Genomic DNA, 18,315 nt, shown 5'->3' on the forward strand with positions numbered 1-18,315 from the left:
TGAGCATATAGCTGAATAAACAATGGGAAAAGCAGTCAAGAAAGGTAGGATAGGCCAATCATCTCTCTTAAAAGGTTAAAAAGGATGGGTAACCTGACAGATAGGAGGGAGGTGAAATAGCTGCTTCCATAATAAATTAATTTAAGCTCTGGTATCTGAGAAATCTGTGTTTCCAAGGCTTGAACACTCTTACCAGAATTAACTTCCTAAGAAATCAGTCATTCTGCATTTAATACATGCATTCATATCCATGATATAGATTATTATTCCTATTTAAAATAGATTAAATAGGTACTAAGTTATAAAGCCATCACGCCAATAGCCCATTTTACTACTTCTTTAACTAGCTGAATTATTATTATTATTATTTTTTTTGCGGTATGCGGGCCTCTCACTGTTGTGGCCTCTCCCGTTGCGGAGCACAGGCTCCGGACGCGCAGGCTCAGTGGCCATGGCTCACGGGCCCAGGCGCTCTGCGGCATGTGGGATCTTCCCGGACCGGGGCACGAACCCGTGTCCCCTGCATTGGCAGGCAGACTCTCAACCACTGCGCCACCAGGGAAGCCCTAGCTGAATTATTTTATTCAACATCAGGAAGTTACTAATTAAACACACACACATACACACTCCCACTCTCACACCTTCACTGAAACTTTAGATTAAATAAAATGATTATCTCCTTTGTAAAACAGCTTATAACGTATTAACATTCTACCAAAGAAAGAATTTTCAATAAGAGTATCACCAAAAGCAAAGATACTATCAATAAAATGAGTTTCAATGTTAAATGAATCTTTCACTAAATTATCTCAACTTTGTCTCTTTTACTGAATTCAATGGAACATCACGTTAAAACAAATGAAATGAATAGGACTCTTTTTGTGAAATACCTAATAGTGACTGAGTGAGCATATGAAAAAAATTGTAATATAAAGAGTCAAAAGTTAAAATCCTCTGCATTGAATTCTATAAGTCTCTCTCTCTGAGATGACATTATCAACAAAATGTATTAAAAAATTTTAAGACCTATTTGAAAATTTAAGTCCATTAAGTTTTTTAAGGCTGAAATTCAAATTTGGAATAATGTTATCACCTACTAGTGACAAAAAGTAATTTGTAATACCACCAATAAATTGGTGTTTCTAAAATCAATTCTTATTAGAATTCCTGATTTCCTAGGAAATACTATTTGAATCTAGAGAGAGACTATACCATTTCTGTTCTAAGCAAGACTTAACAAATGGATGATGTTGACCTTAGCCGGATTATCATTTTGGCCAGTAACAGTTACAGGGTATTATTATAACACAGAGATTAGACTATTTTAAGTATCTTAGGGAACAAATATAGGCCAAAAAATAGTTAATAATACCTAGGATTGGAGTGTTCATGATGAGAACGGTGCTTAGATAAATTACTAGTGAAAGTAAATTGTTTTAGCTTTTAAAAACAATATGCAAAATGTATGAAGAACCTTAAAAATGTGTATACATTTTCACCCAATAATTTGATTTCTAAAAATGTATTTTGGGGAATTAATTAAAGATGCATATAAAGGGTAATACAGAAGAATACTCACCACAATGTTGTGATTTTTTAAGGCCATAATAATTAATTTTTAGGTCATAAAAGAGGAATGGGTAAATAGATTATGGGACACATTCTGGCAATAGAATACTACACAGGAACTCAAACCCATGTTTTCAATTAACACACAAAATGCCCATAATACATATAGTGTCATCTGCATACAAATAGAATATAAAACTATATGTGCAGTATGATCCCAATTTTGTTTGAATAAATAAAAGGAGGGAAGGATATAGGAAATACACCAAATGTTAACAGAAGTCCTCTCTGGATTTTATTTTTTCCTTTTGTCAACATTTTCAGTGATGCTTTTGTAATTATGAGAAAATAAAAACCTTTAATGTTAATTGAAAAAAAATACATATACAAAGACCTGTATTCAAATACACCTTGAAGCCTGAACATTGTATTTAGGGATGTTTCACTATAAATGTTAACACAAGAGTAGGCTTGGGTTCAAACTTATCTTCAATATTTGCAGGTTCTGTGACTGAGACATTCAGTAATAAATATTTAAGTTCGACTGCTCACTTGTAAAATAAGGCCAGTAGCACCCATTTTATAGGGGTGTTGCAGGATTAAATGACATAACCCACATAAGCTTCTTAGCACAGTGACTGGCTAAGTTAAAAAATGTTACTACTGTTATAACTGTTTTTATTACTATGACAACTATTATATGAAACTTTAATTCCTCAAATCCTTTTTGAAACAAGTTGGAGCACAAATAATAGACATGGTATATATACACTTGATAAATATCTGAAAGCTCTATTCTGTGGTTCATAAGCAACTTTTTTGTGTTTCTCAGGTAGAGCTTTTTGTTGTTATTGTTTTTTTTTTTTTTTTTTTTTCTTTTTGCGATATGTGGGCCTCTCACTGTTGTGGCCTCTCCCGTTGCGGAGCACAGGCTCCGGATGCGCAGGCTCAGCGGCCATGGCTCACGGGCCCAGCCACTCCGCGGCATATGGGATCCTCCCAGACCAGGGCACGAACCCGTATCCCCTGCATCGGCAGGCGGACTCTTAACCACTGCGCCACCAGGGAGGCCCGTTGTTATTGTTTTGAATAAACTATTTATTTTGGAAAACCTTTAAGTTTACAGAAAAGTTGCAATAACAGTACAGAGAGTTCTCACATACTCATTACTCAGTTTGTTTCCCCAATGTTATCTTACATTACTGTGGTACGTTTGTCAAAACTAAGAAACCAACATTGATATATTACTATTAACTAAACTCAAGACTTTGGTAATTTCAGTATTACCCAGCTTAACCAGACTCAGGCTCCAAATGACTTTTTGTTAGGTTACCAAATTCAAAATCATCTCTGAAAACTATGACAAGGACAGCCATCTGTCCCTCAATATCTATTACTCTTTTTCCTTCAACAAAAGAACTTCTGAATTTTAGGTGAGCACTTGGCTGCCCAGGACAAAGACCACATTTTCTAGCTTTCTTTGCAATTAGGTGGGCATATGATTGGGCTGGGACCAAAAGAATGAGTGAAAATTATATGCATTACTTCCAGTTAATGCTCCTAAAATGATGGGTGTATACATGCTGTGTTTTGCTTCCCCTTCTCCCTCCCTTATTGCTGGAATATGGACTTGAGTCAGGAGCTGGAACAGCCATCTTGGAGCTAAAAATGGAAGTAGCATGTTGAGGGTTATAGAACCAGCCAGCCCTGGGACTCCTACTTCCCAGTTATTACATAAAGAACAAACTGCTCAATCTATTAAGGTTGAGTCTTTGTTTCAGCCAGCATCCTAAGTAATACAAGTCTCTTTAAAACAATGTGCCATAGCTTCTAAAAGTGATTTCTTTTGTGTAATGGAATGAACAGAAATGTAGTTTTTTTATGGTGACCATATCGAAGAAATGTTTGTATGTCTAAGTTTTGATATGCTTCCTTTTCTCTATTCAAACCTTCCACACCTCTTCCCGCCTTTTCACTTTCAGTTACTATGGATAAATTGCCTATGGTCCTTTCTAAGGCCAGTCCCTTCATTTGAACACCGGATCCCATCCTCTTTTAAGGACCCCATTCCTGCAATAGTCCCTCTCTCTGCAGTGTCAAATATGCTGTGATAGTCCCACCTTAAAATTCAAAACAAGCACAAAAACTCCATCTTCAGTTCTCCTCCAGCAGTTATTTTACCGTTCCCTTTAAGCTAAATTCCAAGGAAAAGGTACCTTATAATGTCTCTACTTCTGGTTCTCCACATTTACTCGTCAGCTAACTCCAATCTCACTGTTGTCACTGCTGCTCCACTGAAGCTACTCTTAGCAAGGTGTCTGATAATCCCCATTTTTCTAAATCCGATAACAAATACTGAATTCTCACCTTACTCTATCAACTATATGACTACATTGTTCCCCCACACTTTGAAATCCTTTTTCTACTTGACTTCCAGAACACAATTCTCTTCATTGTCTGCTTGCTTCTCAGTCTCCTCTGCTACAGCTTCCCCCTCTTTCTGACTTCTGAACACTGGAGTGCCCTAAAGCTTAGTTCTCACCCTTCCTCTCTATCTATACTATTTAAATACAGAAGTAAAACTAAAGAAATATGGGGATTATAGATTATCAGACAAAATGTATTACAAACCCTGACAATTGAAAAATTATTATCAGACATCAAGGGAGAGGGAAGAAGTAAGAGGAAAAATGAATGTTAACTCCTTTCGTAACAGGGAGTCTAAAAAACAATTCTAACTTCTTAATGTTTTTCATATTTTTAAAAAACATTAGGTCTTTTAAACAATCTCTGATACACATACATACATATGTTCTTACATTCAGCAACAGGTTTCTTTTTCTTCTGCTGCATTTTAGTAAATTAAAAAGAAATAGTGTAATAAACCCCTTTGCACATTCACCCAGCTTTAGCAATTATCAACCTATGATCCATCTCATTTCATCTCTACTCACCATTCACCCAATGGATTTTTTTGAGGCCAACCCCAGAAATTATTTTACCTGTAAGTATTTCAGTATTTGTCTGTGACAGATTGTAAAATATGGCCACAAATTCCTTCCATTATGATATGTACCCTCCTTCCTTTGCAATGTGGTAAGGCTGGTTCTCCCATCCAGAGGAGGGTATCTATTTCCCCACCCCTTGAGTCTGGGCTGGTCTGGTGACTTGCACTGATCAACAGAATGCTGCAGAAGTGATGACCTGTCACTTCCAAACTGAAGCTTCAAGAAGCTTTATAGCTTTTGCTTCTATTCTCCTGGAATACTACTGTCCAGAGACTGACGGGTAACAAAATATATTGAACATATATCTAATAACCTTGGGCATATGTCTTTTCATAGTTTTGACAGTGCATCTTTGTGACAGAATCCCAGAAGTAGGATTGTTGGGTCAAAGGGTAAATGCATGTGTAATTTTGCTAGATATTGCCAAACTCCCTCTAGGGGGTGTGCCATCTTGCACTTTTACCAGCAATGAATGAGAGTGCAAGAGTACTTTTAATATCACTGAAGTAAAATGGTTGCTGCTTTGCCAAAAGTATAAACATTCTTATGGTAGAAAATGTCAAAATAATCATAGACTGATTTATAGGCAGGATCATTAGATGGAAATGTTGCTGATATATATTATGAGGAAGAACAATGGATGACTTTTGGGCCTGATAAAGTGCTGGAACACCCTTGTTATGTTCATAGAAGACCTTAGCCCTACGAAGGGTCTCTTCTTGGCAGGCTAAGAGGTAGTCTACCTCTCAGTCTCTTGGCCATTTGTGCCATGGACACAGACTGGGCATGTGCAAGGCAGTCTGCTGTGAGAACTTAAACAATGAATATTAAAAAGTTCCCAGGGCTTCCCTGGTGGCACAGTGCTTAAGAGTCCGCCTGCCGATGCAGGGGACATGGGTTCGTGCCCCGGTCCGGGAAGATCCCACATGCCATGGAGTGGCTAGGCCCGTCAGCCATGGCCGCTGAGCCTGCGCGTCCGGAGCCTGTGCTCCGCAACGGGAGAGGCCACAACAGTGAGAGGCCTGCGTACGGCAAAAAAAAAAAAAAAAAGTTCCCAGACTTTCTGCATCTGGTGTTGAGGTGAATAAACTCTTACTTTACCCCAGGGATGTGCTGTGTAATGTTCCATTTGCCTCACCCCATCAGCTAAGGAAGCAAATCTTTAATAGTGTCTATAAACAGTCTGGATATGCTTGAACAGATTGTGTAATTTTTCTCAGCAATTTTAAAATATCTTCTTGACCTGAAGACTATCTCATTTCCATTTGCCTTATTTCCCCTAATTTTACTGAGTCATTCTTTCACTGGTTCTATCTCCCAGATAGGGAGAAACGACAGCCTGGCCTTGGGAGTTGGAGTGGAGGCAGAAGATGGAAGGGATAGTTTTGGCGCAGAGGCACCAAAAACAGGGAAGGTTGGATGGTACTAATTCGACTTCTTGGGTTCATCCTGAAATCAAATCCCCCCCGATCTTTTGTTGGCTTCATTTGGAAGCTCTCTTAAGTAAATTTAAATGTAATTCTTTTTATTTAAAATGGTGTGTATATTACTAAAGACTCAATCACAAAATAACAATTCCAACTATTTTAAGCAGAAAAGGATAGGACAAGGAATTAGGGACTGGTTTGAGACTGAGTTTCCACGAATGATTCCTAGAACACAGCAAAACTGGTCATGGTCCAAAGGCTGGCTCTAGAAACATATTGTATTAGCTGTAGTCCAGGGATTAAAGAATCATGCTGTGTCTGTCCAATCCATTCCAGCAAAATGGAGGACTTGAGTAATACCACTTTTCCATTCAACTTGGTCCCAAATCCAAGGAGTAAATGTAATTTACCAGAATGAGTAAATCTGGTTGGTGGAACCTAAAATCATACCCAGAATTCTAGCTGAAAAGGATTTTAGAAATGGCAATTTTTAGCTTTCCTGAATTTATAGAAAAATGTATACAAAATACATCCCCAAAATATATGTCAAATCAGTCTATTTCTCTGTTTGTCCATTATTACCACCTAGTCAAAGCCACCACTATCTCTCTGACTGCTGCCAGTCTCTACTTTCACTATTAGCTCAGCAATGTCTTTTCATTGCTCTCTGAATAAAATCCAAATACCTTCTCACAGTCAACAAAAGCCCTACAGGTTATGGTCTCTTTTTATTCCCCTACCTTTCTGACATCATCTCCTACCCTTATCCTCATTAATCACTATATGCTCCAGCCGCAACAGTCATCTTTCTGTTTTAAACACACCAAATCCATTTCTTCCCTACCAGCCTTTATATTTGCTGTTCCTTCAGTCTGGAAAACTCTTCCCCCAGGTATGTGCAGGGTTTGCTCCCACATCTGTATTCAAATGTCACCTTATTACAGAGGCATTCCCTGACCAACCTATCTAAAATATCACCAACCCTGGTAACTCCTACCTTTACCCTGCTCAACATCATTGGACACCATGTAAATTAAAATCTTTAGATACCACTATACCCTCACCAGAATGATTAAAATTAAAATACTATCTAAAACAATCCTGAAAAAGAACTAAACTGGAGAATTTACCCTACCTGACTGGAAGGCTTACTGTAAAGCTAAAGCAATCAAGACAGTATGGTACTGGCATAAAAGTTCACAGATTGATGAAAGGAACAGAATAGAAAGCTAAGAAATAGATCCACACTTACACAAATCATTTGATTTTCAATAAAGGGGATGAAGCAATTTAATGGAGAAAGGAAAATCTTTTCAACAAACGACACTGGAATATCTGAGAAACCATACGGAAAAAAAAGTGAGCTTCAACTCCTACCTCACACTATACACAAAAATTAATTCAAGGTGCAAGAGACTGAAATGAAAAACCAAGCTTTCAGAGGAAAGCAATGGAGAATATCTTTGTGACTTAAGGTTAAGCAAAAGTTTCTTGGATAAGTCACAAAAAACAACAACAAAAGAAGAGAAAAAATTAATACATTAGACTTCATTAAAATTAGAAACATCTGTTCATCAAAAGATACTATTATGAAAATCATGTTGGAAACCACAGACCTGGAGAAATATTTGATGATAGACTGGTACCCAGGATATTTAAAGAACTCATACAACTCAATAATTAAAAGACAGGCAACCTAATTTTTAAAAACAAGTAGAAGATTTGAAAAGATATTTCACAAAAAGTAAAGTATACGAATGGCCAATAAGCACATGAAATAGTGCTCATTTTTTCATCAGTCAACAAAGAAATGCAAAGTAACACTTTATATATCAGTATACACACAATGAAAATGGCTAAAATTAAAAGATTGACACCAAATGTTGGCAAAGATATGATACAACAGGACCTCTCATAGACTGTTGGTGGAAATGCAAAGTGACACCTCTGTTTTGGAAAGCAGTTTGGCAATTTCCTATTATATATTACATATGATCCCACCACTACTCTCCTAGGTACTCACCCAAGAGAAAAGAAAGCATGCATTCATTCAAAGACTTATACATAAATATTCACAACAGCTTTATCTGCAACAACTAAAAACTGGAAATAAGACAAATGTCCATAAACAAGTGAATAAATAAACTAGTGGTGAAATAAGGAAATACTGTTCCTCAATGAAAAGGAATTAACTACTAATCACATAACATGCAGAAATTGTAAATTAATTATGTGGAAGGAAAGAATCCAGTCAAAAGTACATACTGTATGATTCCATTTATATAAAATTCTGGGAAATACAAACTAACCTATAGTGACAGAAGGCAGATCAATGGTTGAGAGGGATGGGAGGGAGGTATAACAAATAAGCATGAGGAAACTTTTCGGGATGATGAATATATTCACTATCTTAATTGTGGTGATGGTTTTATGGATACATACATATGTTAAAATGTATCAAACTGTACACTATAAGTATGTGAAGTTTATTGTATATAAATTATACCTCCATTTAAAATATCAGCTAAAGAAAACAATGAGAACCAAAGAAACACTTTAATACCTATTTATGATTTATAGTTTGTATATTTAAGTACTCTGTAATTTTACTACACATTAAATTTATTCTTTCATTCCTTAGTGTCTATAGTTATTTTAAGATTATTATAACAGTAATAGATTAATAATTTAATGGCCTATTAAAAAACACTGAAATATTATTTTCTGTAATAACACTAAAATATTATTTTCTAAAAATGCTTCCATACATGCTCTATATTAAAAATGTTATACTTAAGAACATTAATATATTAGTGATATGCTCAGAGGTAAACATTAGTTATTTTCACAAGAGTTCAGCAAGTAAACTAATTTTCATAAAAGATAATGTATATCTGATTTCCAATTAGGCAATTCACAATGATTTTCAACCAATAATGGTCAAATGAATATACTTTTAAATCTTGGATTTTCTCCAGGTTTTCCATCTTTCCCTTACAAGACTTAATTTTTTTTCCATATTAGATTGTATTTTTTAAAACTCAGATGTGCTATTGAGGAAAATTAATTTCTTCCCCCAATTTTTCTGGGTTATTTTCATTCTAACTCCAAAATTATACAAAACACTGTAAAAGAATCCTTTTAATGACAACATATATTGTCATAAGTGTTTTACTAAATATGAATATACAAAACAATTTATATATTACCTGGCCACATCCAGGGGCAGTACATAGAAAGGGTTTGTCATCACTCATATTCCACAGGTCCTTGTATTGCCTATAATAAAACATTAAGAAATGGCTAAATGTTTCACAGTACAGATTTTTAAATAAAGAACAACTTAAAATGTAATATTATTTGATTTTCACTAAGCTTATCACCTTCTATCTGAATGTGAAGCAAAACACTTTTACTGACATTTTAACCCCACCTTCCATTTTCTTATTATGAACAGAGACATGTAACATGCAGATTTTATACTACAGAAAAAAATATTAGGAACCCTGATCTATCAGGCTAAATCTTTCCTGTTCAGTAGCATAAGTGCAGAAAGAATGAAATAATTAGAAGATAACCACTTTAAACCCCAATGAAATCATGGACTAGGTAACTATCATCAATGTCTGATAAAACAATCAGGAACAAAGGTGACGGGAACTTTATAATGGCTGGGTCAGGTTGACAGCATCTGAACTCACAGGTCAGTCTTAAATTAACATCACTAAAAGTGAGACAAACATTATGTGCCCCCTGATATGATGCAACAGAAAGCACACAAAGGATTCTTGGGGGGAAAAAAAGTCAAGCCTGAATCTAATCAAGCCTCTCTAGATCCAACTACAGGAAATATAGGAGATAGAAAAACATGTCAAAAGGGGAGACAGCAGAAGCAAGAAGAACTACAGTTCTGCAGCCTATGGATCGAAAACCACATTCACAGAAAGATAGACAAGATGAAAAGGCAGAGGGCTATGTACCAGATGAAGGAACAAGATAAAAACCCAGAAAAACAATTAAATGAAGTGGAGATAGGCAACCTCCCAGAAAAAGAATTCAGAATAATGATAGTGAAGATGATCCAGGACCTTGGAAAAAGAAAGGAGGCAAAGATGAAGAAGGTGCAAGAAATGTTGAACAAAGACCTAGAAGAATTAAAGAACAAACACCTAGAAGAATTAAAGAACAAACAAACAGAGATGAACAATACAATAACTGAGAACTACACTAGAAGGAATCAATAGCAGAATAACTGAGGCAGAAGAAAGGATAAGTGACCTGGAAGACAGAATGGTGGAATTCACTGCTGTGGAACAGAATAAATAAAAAAGAATGAAAAGAAATGAGGACAGCCTAAGAGACCTCTGGAACAACATTAAACACACCAACATTCACATTATAGGGGTCCCAGAAGGAGAAGAGAGAGAGAAAGGACCCGAGAAAATATCTGAAGAGATTATAGTTGAAAACTTCCCTAACGTGGGAAACGAAACAGCCACCCAAGTCCAGGAAGCGCAGAGAGTCCAGGCAGGATAAACCCAAGGAGAAACATGCCGAGACACATAGTAATCAAATTGACAAAAATTAAAGACAAAGAAAAATTATGGAAAGCAACAAGGGAAAAATGACAAATAACATACACGGGAACTCCCATAAGGTTAACAGCTGATTTTTCAGCAGAAACTCTACAAGGCAGAAGGGAGTGGCAAGATATATTTACAGTGATGAAAGGGAAGAACCTACAACCAAGATTACTCTACCCGGCAGGATCTCATTCAGATTCAACGGAGAAATCAAAAGCTTTACAGACAAGCAAAAGCTAAGAGAATTCAGCACCACCAAACCAGCTCCACAACAAATGTTAAAGGAACTTCTCTAAGAGGGAAACACAAAAGAAAAGGGCCTAGGAAAAAAACCCATAACAATTAAGAAAATGGTAATAGGAACATAGATACTGATAATTACCTTAAACGTGAATGTATTAAATGCCCCAAGCAGAAGACACAGGCTCACTGAATGGATACAAAAATAAGACCCATGTATATGCTGTCTACAAGAGACCCACTTCAGACCTAGGGACACATACAGACTGAAACTGAGGGGATGGAAAAAGATATTCCATGCAAATGGAAATCAAAAGAAAGCTGGAATAGCAATACTCATGTCAGATAAAATAGACTTTAAGATAAAGAATGTTATAAGAGACAAGGAAGGACACTACATAATGATCAAGGGATCAATCTAAGAAGAAGATACAACAATTATAAATATATATGCACCCAACATAGGAGCACCTCAATACATAAGGCAACTGCTAACAGCTATAAAAGAGGACATCGACAGTAACACAGTAATAGTGGGGGACTTTAACACTTCACTTACACTAATAGATCATCCAGAGAGAAAATTGATAAGGAAACACAAGCTTTATCTTTAGACCAGATAGATTTAAATGACATCTACAGGACATTCCATCCAAAAACAGCAGATTACACTTTCTTCTCAAGTGCGCATGGAACATTCTCCAGGATAGATCACATCTTGGGTCACAAATCAAGCCTCAGTAAATTTAAGAAAACTGAAATCATATCAAGCATCTTTTCTGACCACATTGCTATGAAATTAGAAATCAGTTACAGGGGAAAAAAACGTAAGAAACACAAACACATGGAGGCTAAACAATACGTTACTAAATAACCAAGAGATCACTGAAGAAATCAAAGAGGAAATCAAAAAATACCTAGAGACAAATGACAATGAAAACACGATAATCCAAAACCTATGGGATGCAGCAAAAGCAGTTCTAAGATGGAAGTTTATAGCGATACAAGCCTACCTCAAGAAACAAGAAAAATCTCAAATAAACAATCTAACCTTACACCTAAAGGAACTAGAGAAAGAAGAACAAAAAACCCTGAAAGTTAGCAGAAGGAAGGAAATCATAAAGATCAGAGCAGAAATAAATGAAATAGAAACAAAGAAAACAACAGCAAAGATCAATAAAACTAAAAGCTGGTTCATTGAGAAGTTAAACAAAATTGATAAACCTTTAGCCAGACTCATCCAGAAAAAGAGGGAGAGGACTCAAATCAATAAAATTAGAAATGAAAAAGGAGAAGTTACAACGGACACCGCAGAAATACAAAGCATCCTAAGAGACTACTACAAGCAACTCTATGCCAATAAAATGGACAACCTGGAAGAAATGGACAAGTTCTTAGAAAGGTATAATCTTCCAAGACTGAACCCGGAAGAAATAGAATATGAACAGACTAATCACAAGTAATAAAATTGAAACTGTGATTAAAAATCTTCCAAAAAACAAAAGTCCAGGACCAGATGGCTTCACAGGTGAATTCTATCAAACATTTAGAGAAGAGCTAACACCCATCCTTCTCAAACTCTTCCAAAAACTTGCAGAGAAAGGAACACTCTCAACTAATTCTAAGAGGCCACCATCACCCTGATACCAAAACCAGACAAAGATACTACACAAAAAGAAAATTACAGACCAATATCACCTATGAATATAGGTGCAAAAACCCTCAATAAAATACTAGGCAACAGGGGCTTCCCTGGTGGCGCAGTGGTTGAGAGTCCTCCTGCCGATGCAGGGGACACGGGTCCATGCCCCGGTCCAGGAGGATCCCACATGCCGTGGAGCGGCTGGGCACGTGAGCCATGTCCGCTGAGCCTGCGCGTCCGGAGCCTGTGCTCCGCAGCGGAAGAGGCCACAACAAGGAGAGGCCCACGTACCGCAAAAAAAAAAAATACTAGGAAACAGAATCCAACAACACATTAAAAGGACCATACACCAAGATCAAGCGGGATTTATCCCAGGGATGCAAGGATTCTTCAATATAATGCAAGTCAATTAATATGTGTGATATGCCATATTAACAAATTGAAGAATAAAAACCAAATGATCATCTCAATAGACGCAGAAAGAGCTTTTGACAAAATTCAACACCCATTTATGATAAAAACTCTCCAGAAAGTGGGCATAGAGGGAACGTACCTTAACATAATAAAGGCAATATATGACAAACCCACAGCAAACATCATTCTCAATGGTTTAAAACTGAAAGCATTTCCTCTAAGGTCAGGAACAAGACAACAATGTCCACTCTCACCACTGTTATTCAACATAGCTTTGGAAGTTTTAGCCAAGGCAATCAGAGAAGGAAAAGAAGAAGTAAAACTGTCACTGTTTGCAGATGACATGATACTATACATAGAGAATCCTAAAGATGACACCAGAAAACTCCTAGAGCTAATCAATGAATCTGGTAAAGTAGCAGGATACAAAATTAATGCACAGAAATCTCTTGCATTCCTATACACTAATGATGAAGAATCTGAAAGAGAAATTAAGGAAACACTCCCATTTACCATTGCAACAAACAGAATAAAATACCTAGGAATAAACCTACCTAAGGAGACAAGAGACCTGTATGCAGAAAACTGTAAGACACTGATGAAAGAAATTAAAGACGACACAAACAGATGGAGAGATATACCATGTTCTTGGATTGGAAGAATCAATATTGTGAAAATGACTATACTACCCAAAGCAATCTACAGATTCAATGCAATCCCTATCAAATTACCAGTGGCATTTTTTTTTTTTTTTTTACAGAATTAGAACAAAAAATCTTAAAATTTGTGTGCAAACACAAAAGACCCCGAATAGCCAAAGCAGTCTTGAGGGAAAAAAACAGAGCTGGAGGAATCAGACTTCCTGACTTCAGACTATACCACAAAGCTACAGTAATGAAGACAATATGGTACTGGCACAAAAAGAGAAATATACATCAACGGAACAGGACAGAAAGCCCAGAGATAAACCCATGCACCTATGATCAACTAATCTACAACAAAGGAGGTAAGGATATACAATAGAGAAAAGACAGTCTCTTCAACAAGTGGTGCTGGGAAAACTGGACAGGTACATGTAAAAGAATGAAATTAGAACACTCCCTAACACCATACACCAAAATAAACTCAAATTGGATTCAAGACCTAAATGTAAGACCGGAAACTATAAAACTCTTAGAGGAAAACATAGGAAGAACACTCTTTGACATAAATCACAGCAAGATCTTTTTTGACCCACCTCCTACAGTAATGGAAATAACAACAAAAATAAACAAATGGGACCTAATGAAACTTAAAAGCTTTTGCACAGCAAAGGAGACTATAAACAAAACGAAAAGACAACCCTCAGAATGGGAAAAAAATTTGCAAACGAATCAATGGACAAAGGATTAATCTCCAAAATATATAAACAGCTCATGCAGCTCAATATTAAAAAAACAAACAGCCCAATCAAAAAATGGGCAGAAGACCTAAATAGACATCTCTCCAAAGAAGACATACAGAGAGCCAAGAGGCACATGAAAAGCTGCTCAACATTACTAATTATTAGAGAAATGCAAATCAAAACTACAATGAGGTATCACCTCACACCAGTTAGAATGGGCATCATCAGGAAATCTACAAACAACAAATGCTGGAGAGGGTGTGGAGAAAAGGGAACCCTCTTGCACTGCTGGTGGGAATGTAAATTGATACAGCCACTATGAAGAACAGTATGGAGATTCCTTAAAAAACTAAAAATAGAATTACCATATGACCCAGTAATCCCAGTACTGGGCATATAACCAGAGAAAACTGCAATTCAAAAAGACACATGCGAGCTTCCCTGGTGGCGCAGTGGTTGAGAGTCCACCTGCTGATGCAGGGGACACGGGTTTGTGCCCTGGTCCGGGAGGATCCCACATGCTGCGGAGCGGCTGGGCCCGTGAGCCATGGCCACTGGGCCTGCGCGTCCAGAGCCTGTGCTCTGCAACGGGAGAGGCCACAGCAGTGAGAGGCCGAGTATTGCAAAAAAAAAAAAAAAAAAAAAACACACATGCACCCCAATGTTCACTGCAGCACTATTTACAATAGCCAGGTCATGGAAGCAACCTAAATGCCCGTCGACAGACAAATGGATAAAGAAGACGTGGTACATATATACAATGGAGTACTACTTAGCCATAAAAAGTAACAAAATTGGGTCATTTGTAGAGATGTGGACAGACCTAGAGACTGTCATACAGAGTGAAGTAAGTCAGAAAGAGAAAAACAAATACCGTATATTAACGCATATTATATGTGGAATCCAGAAAAAATGGTACAGATGAACTGGGTTGTAAGGCAAAAACAGAGACACAGATGTACAGAACAAATGTATGGACACCAAGAGGGGAAAGTGGGGGTGGGGGTGGGATGAACTGGGAGACCGGGATTGACATGTATACAGTAATATGTATAAAACAGATAACTAATAAGAACCTGCTGTATAAAAAATAAATAAATAAAATTTAAAAAGAATCTTCTAACCTAAAAAAAAAAAAAAGAAAAAAAAGAAAAACATGTCAAACAACATCACCAAGCTGGAATTAGCCAAATTCTACAGGACAAAAGACCTGGTTTCTTCAAGAAACAAACGTCATGGGGAACTAAAGAAAAGAGGAGGTAGAGGGGAACTGTTTTAGATTAAAAGAGGTCTAATAAACATACTAAACAAAATGCAACATGGGGACTTTCTTGGATCCTGATTTGAACCAAACAACTACAAAAAGACATTTTTGAGTCAAGATTATTTTCCTACTTTTTGATATAGACTTAAAGTTTCCAATTATTCCTTCCGATAACCTGTAGGTTTTTGTTTTTGCTTTCTTCATAGAAATTACATATAACAACTATATTTGACAACTAAAAATTCTGTAACATTGTTTCTTTTTCAACACTAGTTTGTTAACCTTTCGGAAATAAGTTTCTCTTCAGGAACAGAGATGACAATCACTATTATGGCTAAATTTGGGAAATGCTAGAATACTGTTTTTTGGGGGCAGGACTTTTCAGACTTTATATGTTCAAGAGAAATGACCAGAAAGAAGAGCACCTAGAATACAGCATTTTTGCCACATCCATTTTCTATTTGAACCTTTTTCACAGAACATCTCATGGGACTAGTATTATTTGGAACTCATTTTAGGAGAAATCAAAACCCTAAAATATGCTTATGCTTGTCATAGTTAAGTGTATTTTGATGCTCTATTTGATAATTTTAAAATACAATAGAAGTAGTAGCTAAACTACATACTAAATAAGTATTTTCTTATTTATGAAAAACACTTGAAATATTTATCTAGAAATAACCTATGAGAATTTTTATAATCTAAAATATGAAAAAAGCACAAAATACCAAATATTGCATACACACCTGGCAGAATTCACATGTAACTTGAATTTCATAAGTTGTACAACTTATCACGTCCTCTTTTTCATGGCAAGGATACTGAAAAATGAAGTGGTTTCACACTGTTAAATATAGTTTTGAAACATTTCTTGAAACACAGTAAAACAATAAAAGCACTCAAATAATTACACTCTTTGTAACACTACTGTCATCCAAAAACCCACTCACTATTAAGAATCTTTATAATAGAGCACTGCTCCTAAAATATAAACACCCATATAAATGCCTTAAACATAGGTATTAATATATCCAACTCCACCATAAAGAGGGTAAAAGAGAAACATTTAACTTAGCCTTTAGGGCTGTGGTTGAAGAGCAGTAATTAAAAGAGTGAAAATTCTGACTTTTGATGTCTAATGAAAAGATGAGATCTAGTATTTCAAAATATCTATTCAGAAAGCTTTAAGTTTTAAAAAATGTAGTAAGTGATGGTCTGGTTCTCAGCCTAATTCATCACTATTTGTCCCAAAATGTAATGATAGTTGATCTTTATAAGAAGTTCCCTCTTCCCTAACTTTATAGCTTACTTATTTGACATTAGCTTAAGGACAAGTACAACATACTTAAACTATGTTTAAACTATAAGGGTCAGTGGCTCATCTTTAAACTCTGCTAATCCTCCATTACATTCACTGAAACCCCACGTAGTGGCAAACAGAGTTAACTATATGCTTATCCAAATAAGCCAATGGTACACATAGAAAATTTTTATTTTACATAATTTTGCTTATAAATGTGGTGTCAAGAATGTCCTGCTCAGGAAAATTGGGTAATTCCTATGGGGAAATGTGTAAATAGCTACAGTTCTGAGTCCTGGAGTCAAAGATGGTCTGATATAGGAGAAAGGAAGAAGAAAGTTCTTTTCCTGGTCCCAGGCAAAACTTCTATTTATCTGGTAAGGTTACATTTCATCATTCACATTCAACTTTACCATGTTGCCTGTGAGAAGAGGGGAAAAAACACTAGAATAATCCAAAGGAAAGCTGTAAGAGTTATGCTTCAGTCATTACCAGTAGAATGTGAACTCAATGAAGACAAGAAACTTATCTTTGGGTTAACTACCTGAAACAGTGCCTAGCTTATAGTAGCATTTACTCATTAAATATTAAGGAATTAATAAACAGCCATATGATATGAAAAAGTCAGATAAATTTAGTTTAAGTTATCTAACTCAAAAAACTTCTAAAACTAATAAATGCAGTTCATATTGCTTTGAAAAATCAAAGCAATATTTAAACTCAGTTAAGTTCAAGAAACATTTAAACACCAAACTCACGGCAAGACACAAAGGTGAAAAAACAAACAGTCCAAAAACAAAACAAAACAAAACAAACAGTTCCTCCACTTTGAGAAACTTTCAGTCAAGCAGAGGAAAGAATACAGAAATATAATTTCAATTCAATTTGGTAAGAATAACAGTTAAAATATTAAAAATATACAGGTAGGGGCTTCCCTAGTGGCACAGTGGTTGAGAGTCTGCCTACCGATGCAGGGGACATGGGTGGGGTGTGTGCCCTGGTCCGGGAAGATCCCACGTGCCGTGGAGCGGCTGGGCCCGTGAGCCATGGCCGCTGAGCCTGCGCGCCCGGAGCCTGTGCTCTGCAACGGGAGAGGCCACAACGGTGGGAGGCCTGAGTACCGCAATCAATCAATCAATCAATAAAAATATAAATAAATAAATAAATAAAAATATACAGGTAGTGCAGGGACCAATCCGATAGTTCTAGAAAAGCTTTGAGGGAATTAACCCTTCGTATCCTCCTCTCTGATCTTTTCCACACCCCCCTGACTACTACTGTCCCATTCTTCTCCAAAAGGTGTTCCTTACCTGCAGTAAGGAACTTCTATAGTTCCTTTCCTACAGTTTAGGAACTAGACTATTTCCTAGCCAACCAATAAAAATTCCCATTCCTTATACTATTTCCTAATACCTAGCTGAGGTTTGTAAATATAAGTCAAAGAAAGTAAAGAAGGACTTATGGATTTAGCCAGAAAGTGGCCA

At 36.4% G+C, this 18,315-nt stretch overlaps 1 protein-coding gene across 3 annotated transcripts in view; it reads right to left on the minus strand.

Annotated features, from left to right (window-relative positions):
* The window catches only part of ATF2 (activating transcription factor 2), an 86,278-nt gene that overhangs the window by 53,526 nt on the left and 14,437 nt on the right, over positions 1–18,315 (minus strand). For all 3 annotated transcript variants that reach the window (XM_060106676.1, XM_060106675.1, XM_060106677.1), the window contains exons 3-4: positions 16,278–16,352; positions 9,214–9,283 (exon numbers count right to left, since the gene is read on the minus strand). In XM_060106676.1, coding sequence (XP_059962659.1) covers positions 9,214–9,283; positions 16,278–16,309 — 102 coding nt within the window. In that variant the 5' untranslated portion in view covers positions 16,310–16,352. The remainder of the gene's footprint in view (positions 1–9,213; positions 9,284–16,277; positions 16,353–18,315) is intronic.

Source organism: Mesoplodon densirostris, chromosome 8 (genome assembly GCF_025265405.1).
Source record: "Mesoplodon densirostris isolate mMesDen1 chromosome 8, mMesDen1 primary haplotype, whole genome shotgun sequence".
In the NCBI taxonomy this organism is placed as follows: Eukaryota; Metazoa; Chordata; class Mammalia; order Artiodactyla; family Ziphiidae; genus Mesoplodon; species Mesoplodon densirostris.